A 10,101-nucleotide genomic window follows, 5' to 3' on the forward strand; every position below is an offset into this window, starting at 1 on the left:
AATTGATTGTTTAATCAAATCAAACAGCTAATAGTTGTCAAATAAGCCAAAATTAGATAAGCTAACTATGTTACCAAAAAGGTCATAGTTTGAAGATCTATTTGACCATTTTCACTCTGTCTCCATTATTTAATGTGAACATGTATAATCATTAAAAATTTAACCACGTTGATGTGTTGATGCTACATTACTGGCATATAATCACTACTAATTCTCATAATCAATATAATTCAAGATTACAATACTACACTTCTTATTTTCTCTAAGGTCCAAGATCAACACTAGAGAACTCAATGTCTAAAAATCTGCCATTAAAAAAAAACAAAATTAAAACACTCTCCAAGCCACTGTTCTAATCTTACTATTTAACATCCAACAAAAATTCACCATGTAAAACTAAAGATAACATTATTAAAAATGCAGTTGAATTATTAGAATGCTTGTTACATCTATCGAGCTGCAATGTCAACAAAGAATGTTTGCCAACAATGAGAGTGCAGTTGATTGATAATGAATCATGTTAAACCACTCTGATCTCTAAGCCCTGAATAATGAATAGCAACAGGTGTTATTATGTTTCAGTAAGCAAGTGGTTTGACTCTTAGCATATCTTATCACAGTTTGCAAGCAGAATATAGAGAGCACATGTGCACTTACTTGCTCATGTAAGAGTTGTCAGTAGTATTGATAATTATCTTGTCCCCGGGTAAGATGTGCCCAGGTACCTAGAAATGAACATATGCCAAAGTAGAAATAAGGCTACAGTTTAAAACTTGATGTGTAAATATTCAATAGCTGTTCTCATCCCTTAAGAGAGGTCGGGAGTTCAAACCCCCTATCGTATGGAAAAACCAATCTGGCCAGCACTTTGCCCCTTAATTGGGCCGGCCCGGTGCGAATGGGGATTAGTCTGAGTGTGATACAGGCTTAAATGTGCCTCCTACAGTTGGGGCCTGCTCAGGGCACCTCATGGCTTGACCAAAAGAAAATATTCAATAGCTGCCAAGTAGCAATGAAAGAAATTGTTGTCTGGAGTGGTTTCCACATGCCTAACGTTAAAACTAAGGTCAATCAGAAAGAAAATATTCTTTACTTAAACTCACCTGGACAGTGACACCGTTGTCCAAAACAGCCTTCTTGTATCTGGGAGAAGAAAGTGAAATAATTTGAAAGGGTTAGTTTTCTTATCAGTTTCAGTTATGGAGCACGCAGTCCTACATTTGGGAAACAAGGTAGTAACATACTGTGGAGTAACTGAAGCACCCTTCACTTGAATTGGAGTTTCGGCAACAGTACATGTTACTCGTGTAGGAATTGATGCTGACATCGGCTTTTCATCATACAACTGCACACAGACTCTCATATCATCTGTTTACCACAGGTTTATGGAAATGTGAGGATTAATTTCATCCATAACCAATATACAATAACTCAGGTTGTATCATGTAATGATGGGATTATATTATAACTACAGTACATGAAACTCAACCTACAATATCATAGATGCTACTGAAAACCAAGAAAAACATTAATCACAACCAATCTCCAAGACAATGAAATTCCATAGTACTGTGGAACATATAATTAATTTCTCTCTTGGCCACTCAACTATAGAAGGAATTCCATTTTGGTCACCTGTCCCCCAACTATGAAAAAATGAGGGCAGAATTTGTCCTATCTCAAATTCAACAATCCATTTATCCTGCCTAAACAAAACTCACTTAAGGAAAGACAAAAAAACAAACTAAGACTCGATTTCACGGACAGCTAGTGGGCAAGTTTTGCTGTGACTTCTTCAATTTGGTTGAAAGATAATGATAGAATCATTGTGAAAAACTGTAGCAATTGACCTCCTCCATGAGAAAGTTCTCTTTTGGCATCTCTGGGCAATCTAGTAGTAGACATCTTTTGAGGGTATCTGATTTTTTACATTAATAGAAATTGGCAGGCTTTGGGTAGTTAGATCTCAGTTTCTCACCTGTTGGTAGACTTCTTGAGGACCACTTGTTCTCTGAGATTTGCAGTGTATATTCTAAACAAAATACTCTATTATATAACAGATATGCAATTTATATTTATATGACTCTTTTCTCTGCTAAGCTGCTTTCTTTCTCAAAATCACATAATGAGATGTTCTTGATGAATCTTTGCTCATCAGATTTAAGTAAGAAAATGTTATATGGAAGAATTTTAAAATGAATAGTGCCCCAAATAAACAATCTTTAACCTAATTTCAATACCTTGAAGGAAAACATAAGAATCACCGAACATGTGCTTTGGTACATCCAGCTGTGCATATGTATTAGGCCTAGTCAAGATGATAAAATGAAAATTAGATATATAGAAACCGATTCAATTGTACACTGACAGACTGACCTAATCACAGTAGATGAGCAAAAAAGAAAATCATGTAAAAATCATTAAATAACCAAGAATACTCACTCCATTAGAACAATATTTCCAGTTTCATCATCAGTATAAAGGTATGTAAAAGGTTTTTCTTCAGCAAATACCCCTGTACATGTAAAGACTGTTAATATCAAGATGGAATGGTCAGAAAAATGTTTGGGAAATAGGCCACTGCAAGTGAGTTAGGGTTTGCCTTTATTAACATGCTCAAGAGCACTTACGAGCTCCTTATAGAATGAGCCAAATTTTAAGATGCCAAATATCTTAAAAGTATATCAAAAAAGCATGTGAATATCCTCTGAAATATGCATAGTCACTTCATAAATCAATAAGGCATGAAGAAATGGAACTCCTGTAGTTGATCTCAATTAGATTGGTAATGAACTTAGTTGAATGTAGTTGAGTATTAAAAATAATTATCCAGTGTAGGAAAATAGGACAAAGATCAAGATGCCAGAAGCCGTACTCTCAACTGCCTCATCTGTACGAAATCTTTCATTCACTTTGTTTCCACTATCAACATCCCGGAGCTCTACCTAGGATATCTCATGGAGACAAAATGTTGGTTAATATTATAGTAATTATAGAATGAAACTGAGCTTTTTGAAGCAAATAAAGATCACAAAATTACCTGTATAATAGCTCCTCCTCTTCCTTGCGTAGTATGTTGTGTCTTCACCACCTATGGAATTTTCCATTTTCATAAGCAATTTGCAATTTAAGTTTGTGATTCAAGCTTATAAAACAACAACAAAGTTTTATATTAGGGAAAAAAAACACTTTTGAAGCAACTTTGTACCTGATAAATCTTTCCTTAAGTACAAAAAAAGTTTGATTTTGCAACCACATTTAAGCAACATGTTAGTCTTGTGCATAATTGGTGTCCAAAATATATTAGTCTCTCAAAAAATACCTAACCTTTTCTCTCGATCACATTCCCCGGCTTCACCTACACCAAAGCAACATAAAATCATTAAACTTGGAAATATCTTTTCCCATTCAATTAAGCAAATATGAAAGAACATAAAAGCATACAATAGAGTTTCAACATCATTCTGTTGCTCTTTTGCACCAAACATCACAACACCAAAAGATATATCTATCTAAATTCCAGAATCTTATAGGAGTAATTCCATGGATTCAAAGATATATCTTCATTACTCATTTAGATTAAGTGATTAACATACCGAACCTCCACTTAAAGAGGTCGAAACTTTAACTTTACCATCGAAGCACTGTAAACCAATAAATTGATCGCAATATCATCAAATGACAATCAGTGCTTTCCAAAGCCACCACTAAACAGCTACATCTATTAAACACCGGAAGTGGAACTTACATCAGCACCGCGCAATTTAACGCCGCGGAGTTGTGTGGCGGACCACGGAAATGCGAGGAAGCGGTAGGGTTTAAGAAGAGATTCGGAATTATTAAGGGAGTGAACAGATGGCGAGGAATGAATACAAGTGGTTAGAGCTCTGGAGATACCACCACGAGGAGCGAATGAAGTTGGAAGGTAAGAAGCGGCGGCGGCGGCGGCGGAGGAGTAGAGAGCTTGGCGGAGTCGGGTGGTAAGAAGTCGCATTTTTTCTCGACACGGCTATGAAACCATACAGAGGCAGCGGCGAAACGGGGTTTCAACTTTCTAGAGATCTCGGCGGCGTCGGCTGGTGTATAGTTTTTGTACATTTGCATACATATTTAAAAAAAAAAAAAAAAAAAAAAAAAATCAAATTGACCCCCAAAGTAAATTAAATAGTGACTAACCATGTTTGGGAAATGATTGTTAGTTGATTTGGTTAATTAGGGTATAACTAGTTGATAACATTAGCTGATTATAGAACGGTGTTTGGTAAATTAGCTATTAGCTGATAATTGTTTGGTGTAATTTCTTTTCTCAAAAAGTTAATTGAAAAAGTTATTTTAAGTAGTTTTTTTAATTTTAGCATTTTTTAGTACAAAAAGCTAATTAATCAAATACTTAGGCCCTGTTTGGTAAAATGGCTGTTAGCTGATAGCTTGGTAGGGAATATCCCGACCGACATAAGCTCCGCCACGACCGACTTGCCTTTGTCTTTCTTTTTTTGATCCTTGCAGGTAGCAGGTCGGGCTTTTTTCATAGAGATCCCGGTCGGGAACGGCCGGAAGTTGCCCGAACGCTGGTGTCGACCACCGAAGCGGTAGCCCTTCGACGAAAGAGCTGGCACAAGGACGCGAAAGGACGCGTGGCGGCTCTTCATGGCGACAGACAGGGCACCCGGGAAGATGACACGTGGTGGCTACGTGGAAGACATGCCGAGCAGCCGGAATCTTGTCCCCGGCACAGCGGCTATAAATGCCCACAGTAGCTACAGTGTAGAGGACTTTTGGACGATCGATAGGTTGTTGTTAGAGAATCCCGACCGCACTCAGTCGGTACTCAGAGCAACCAAGTAGATTGTACTTAGGGCCTTTACCGTGATCAATAAAGATTTTACTTGCTTGAATTGGTCTCGTGTTATTTTATATTGCTTACATATAATTAGCAGTATCATTTTGGCGCCGTCCGTGGGGAATCGTACGAGAAACCAACGTCTTGACGAGCACCCGGTCTCTATATCGACATGTATCCGTGGGCACACAACAACTTTGCCGACGACCAGGCGGATGCGGCAAGCTCCTCCGACCACTATGCTACCCAACAGCAGGGTCAGACGATGGACCTCAACCTCAACCTCTCACCACCGCATCCGTCAAATACATACCCGGCCGCCCAGCAGCCGGTGAATTACATACAACCAGGATACCCAACACCCGGTCTGCCATACCAGCAGCAGCCCATGATGTATCCCGCCCAGTATCCGTACCCGGTCCCACCTCCACCATATGGGTATTGGCCAGGACAACCGATGTGCTACACTTCCCCGGTTGGTTATCCACCATATACGCCTGCCTATACAGCTCCAGCCGCCGCCCCTCCAGTACAACCGACCGCACAAGTAGAGCCGCAGCGTCAGTCCACATCCCGGGCTCGACGCTCGGCTCATTCGCGGTTGGGGTCGGGGGTGCTGATGCGATGGAGGCACCAGCTCAGGCCGTTCAAGCGGAGGACCCTGAAGAAGTTGCCCGAGCGGTAGCTTTTGATCGTCTCCGACCAGAGATGCGCCAGCGTTTGGGACCCCAAGACCCGAATCGCGGGCAAGAGGACGTACAAATGCAGGAAGCTAGCCACGAGGCTTCATCCGGGTATAGCGGGTCGAGATCTCACCGACGGCGACGCGCTCGGGATACAGCCCAAGCCGCTCAAGCCGCCGAGCTCAACGAAACCCGAGGATTGCTCTACAACCTCCAGGCTGAAGTTGCGCAGCTCAGGAGTGCGTATCCTACAGCACCCCCGGCCGACCGATCGACCCTACACCAGACGCCTTTCACAGCAGCGGTAATGGCTCAGCCTTACCCGCTCGACTTAAAGGTCTCGGGAGAGAAGAGTTACGACGGTCAGACAGATCCTGAGGCTCACGTGAATGATTTTTTCAGCAATATGATGCTGAAGGGCGTTTCAGACGCCGTGATGTGCAGGGCCTTCTACTCAACCCTCACCGGTCGGGCGGCAGAATGGTTCCGAACTCTGCAGCCGGGGTCAATCGACAAATTCGAGACCCTGGCGATCAAGTTTGTACGGAAGTTCATTACTTCTAAAGTGGTGAGGAAGTCTTATATGTACCTCGAAAAGGCCAAGCAGCTCGAAGGGGAAAGCTTGACCGACTTCCTCATCAAGTGGAAGGCAGCGGTCGGGGAGGTCGAGCCCATGGATGATGCGACCGCCACTCACATGCTTCACATCTCCCTCCGGGCGGGGCATCTGTACCAGGATTTTATCCTTCACCCCCCGACCACCTATGAGGAGGCCCTCCGAAGGGTCACTGATTATGCCAACGCAGGTGAGGCGAATGCTGTCAAGCGTTCGCAGGAGGTCGGCTCTTCGTCCCGTAAACCGGCCAGCCGGGCGGAACATAGGTCGGGAGATGACAACCCCCGATCCCGCACCAGGCCTGGAGAATTTACGGCTTTGAACCGATCCGCAGCGGAGGCCATGCAATACGCCCAGTCCTGCAACCTCATCAAACTCCCCCATCCCGATCGAGATGGCCCTGACAAGAGTAAGCACTGTGCTTACCATCGATGCGCCGGGCATGACACTGAGGAGTGTACCCACTTGCGCCAATTATTGGAAGATTTGCTCAATTTGGGAAAATTGGACAAGTGTGTGGGAAAGAGAGAAGACAGCAAGAGAAATACCGATCGGAGGGATCACAGGCGATCTCATCACCGCTCTGATCGGTCGGGTCAGGACCGAAGAGACGATCGAAGGGACGATCGTCACAATGACCGACGGGACCTAGACCCTCCATCCGGTAGCCGCCCATCCGGCAAGCCCACCATCCATGTCATATTCGGCGGGCTGGAAGATGCATCTCGATCGAGGACGAATTGTCCAGTCGCGATCGTAGATTCTCGGGAAACTGGGAAGAGACAGAAGATGGAACCCATAACCTTCACCCTTGAGGACCAACCTAGCAGCAGCGACCACGGCATGGAGGCGCTCGTGGTCACGATCGACGTTAAGGGGACGGACGTCCAAAGGGTTATGGTTGACACGGGCAGCAGTGTGAACGTCCTATACTTGGACGTGTTTGAGAAGCTTGGCCTCGACAGGAAGGAGCTGACTCCGGTCGGTGTACCACTGTCAGGATTTACCAGGGCTCTTATCTACCCCGAGGGAAAAATAACGCTCCCGGTCGAGATCGGCACGCCTCCAAAGTCGATCCAAACGGAGCTGGAATTTGTTGTGGTCAACCTCCATTGCGTCCACAACATTATCTTGGGCCGACCCGCCATTATGAAGATCGGTGGGATAATTTCTATGCCCCACCTGTGCATGAAATTCCCCACCCCTAACGGGGTCGGCGTGGTCCGTGGCGATGTCCAATCCGCCCGGAAGTGTTACACCCGAGCGGTTAATCGACGTGATTCCGGTCCATCTTCCCGGGTGAACACCATAGCCAAAGAGCAGGCTAAGGAACGGAAGGAGCAGCCCGAGCCTTCCGAAGAGATAGAAGAAGTTCCCCTGTCCGAGGACCGCCCTGACAGGAAGATTAAGATTGGCCGAGCCCTCACTCCCGAGCTCCGAGCGGAAGTTTTGGCCGTACTTCGGGAATACGCTGATATCTTTGCGTGGGGCCCTGAAGACATGCCCGGGATCGATCGGTCGGTCATCTGTCACAAGTTAGCCGTCGATCCCGCAGCAAAGCCGGTCGTGCAGAAAACACGACACCTTTCATCCGATCGCCGTGAGTTTGTCAGGGAGGAAGTCAAAAAGATGGCGGCAATCGAGCACATCCGTCCGGTGATTTATCCCGAGTGGGTGGCAAATATCGTTCTTGTCCCGAAGCCCCCAGCCTGGAGGATGTGTATCGACTTCACGGACCTCAACAAAGCCTGTCCGCTCGACCCGTATCCTCTACCAAGCATTCACCAGATGGTCGACGAGACGGCCGGGGCCGAGTTAATGAGCTTCATGGATGCCTTCAAGGGGTACCATCAGATCATGATGCACCATGAAGACGAGAGCAAGACAGCCTTCGTGACCCCGGATGGGCTGTATTGTTACCGAGTGATGCCGTTCGGTCTGCGGAACGCAGGAGCCACCTACCAGAGGATGGTCAACATGCTCTTTGCTGATCTGCTGGGCCGAACGATGGAAGCTTACATCGATGATATGCTGGTCAAGAGTCGGGACCGATCCGACCACACTCGGGACCTTCGGGAGTGCTTCCAGATCATGAGGAAGTACCAGTTGCGGCTGAACCCGACCAAGTGCACATTCGCGGTTCAGACCGGCAAGTTCCTCGGCTATATGATGACCAAGAGAGGAATCGAGCCCAACCCGGCCAAAGTAAAAGTGATTCTGGACATGCAGCCACCTTCCACCGTTCGGGAAGTCCAGCAATTGACCGGTCAGTTGGCAGCCCTCAGCCGGTTCCTCTCCAAGCTAGCCGAGCGCGCTTTACCTTTCTTCAAGGTATTGCGGAAGGTTAATGGATTCGTCTGGGACGAAGAATGTCGAGCGGCTTTTGATGAGCTGAAGCAATACCTCATGTCACCGATCGTGCTCTCAAAGCCTGAGCTCGGGGAAGAGCTAGACGTGTACCTCGCCGTGTCCGATCGCGCAGTAAGCGCAGTATTGTGCCGAACCGATCCGGAAGGGGTCCAGCGACCGGTGTACTATGTAAGCCACGCGCTACATGGTCCCGAGCTCCGGTACTCCCGGCTAGAGAAGGTCGTCTACGCCTTGTACATTGCCGCGAAGAAGTTGGCTCCCTACTTCCAGGGTCGAGCAATTCGCGTGTTGACCGATCAGCCGATCGGTCCAGTCCTCCGAACTGCTTCATCATCAGGTCGCCTAGTCAAATGGGCGTTAATGTTGACCCAGTACGCGATCGAATACCGACCAAGACCGGCTATTAAAGGTCAAGCTCTTGCGGACTTCTTGGTTGAGTGCACCGCCCGGGATACTCGGCCTCCTGAGGTTGCGGATCCCGAGGCTGAGTGGTGGTCGTTGGCTACTGACGGGTCAAGTAGCAAAAAAGGAGCAGGGGGAGGAGTAGTAGTCACGAGCCCAGAAGGATTCAAAGTCTATTTTGTTCTCATGTATCAGTTCCACCCGACCAACAACGAAGCCGAGTATGAAGCATTTGTAAATGGCTTGCAATGCGCTCGGGACTTGGGGGCTGAATACATCCGAGCCCAAACAGATTCTGCGCTCGTGGTCGGGCAAGTTCTCGGGGACTATGAAGTCAATGGTGAGCGTTTGCAGTTGTACCGAGACCTTGCCATGGAAAAGCTCGCTCAGTTCCGGGGGTATACCGTCCGACACATACCCCGGTTGGATAACGCCGATGCGGATATCTTATCCAAACTGGCCCCAGACGCCCCGGAACACATGTCGAAGATAGCTCGGATCTTGGTGATCCCCAAACACAGTATCCATCGCCTGCCGGTCAATCCAATCCAACCGGTGGAGGACAGCTGGATCACCGATCTGAAGGAATACCTCGAGCACGGTCGACTCCCAGACGACCCACAGCGTGCTTGAAAAGCCAAGCTGAGAGCCCCGAGGTTCCAAGTCTTGGATGGTCGTCTTTATCGGCGATCGTATGGAGGCCCTCTTATGCGTTGCTTGACCGCGTTCGAGGCCGAGTTAGTCATGAAGGAGCTGCACTCGGGAATCTGCTCCTCACATCAGGGAGGTCGATCCCTGGCCCGTCGTATCATGTTGATCGGGTACTATTGGCCGTCCCTCCAGCTAGACTGTGAAAAGTTAGCTCGGGAATGTGAGACGTGCCAACTGTACGCCCGGATGCCTGGACGACCGGCAACGTTCTACCAGCCAGTCACGACCGCAATTCCTTTCGCTAGGTGGGGGGTAGACATCTTGGGCCCCTTCCCTCAGCTCTCCGGTCGGAGAAAGTTCGTGATCGTCGCCATAGATTACTTCTCCAAGTGGATAGAAGCCGAGCCCTTAGCCACGATCACATCTCAGCAGTGTGCTCGCTTCCTTTGGCGCAATGTCATTTCCCGTTTTGGCGCACCCGTGCATCTCATTAGCGACAACGGCCGCCAGTTTGTGAGCCAATACTTCCAGAATTTCTT

General features: G+C 46.9%; 1 protein-coding gene across 2 annotated transcripts; it reads right to left on the reverse strand.

The window, feature by feature from the left end:
* Positions 1 to 277: 277 nt before the first annotated feature.
* On the reverse strand, positions 278 to 4,089 carry LOC109159675 (elongation factor P). Of its 2 annotated transcripts, XM_019307753.1 has the most exons (11): positions 3,749 to 4,089; positions 3,328 to 3,358; positions 3,209 to 3,222; positions 3,041 to 3,091; positions 2,876 to 2,945; positions 2,443 to 2,515; positions 2,241 to 2,308; positions 1,245 to 1,368; positions 1,104 to 1,143; positions 658 to 725; positions 278 to 544 (listed from the first exon to the last, which is right to left on the reverse strand). In XM_019307753.1, exons 1-11 carry the CDS (start codon positions 3,992 to 3,994, stop codon positions 538 to 540), a joined length of 792 nt encoding a protein of 263 aa, XP_019163298.1. In that variant the 5' UTR covers positions 3,995 to 4,089; the 3' UTR covers positions 278 to 537. The 2 variants fall into 2 exon arrangements, with proteins under 2 accessions (XP_019163298.1, XP_019163300.1); XM_019307755.1 differs by lacking the exon at positions 278 to 544 and having other exon boundaries at positions 654 to 725.
* Between the last annotated feature and the right edge of the window lie 6,012 nt (positions 4,090 to 10,101).

This window comes from Ipomoea nil, unplaced genomic scaffold (genome assembly GCF_001879475.1).
Source record: "Ipomoea nil cultivar Tokyo-kokei standard unplaced genomic scaffold, Asagao_1.1 scaffold2845, whole genome shotgun sequence".
NCBI classification, from domain to species: Eukaryota; Viridiplantae; Streptophyta; class Magnoliopsida; order Solanales; family Convolvulaceae; genus Ipomoea; species Ipomoea nil.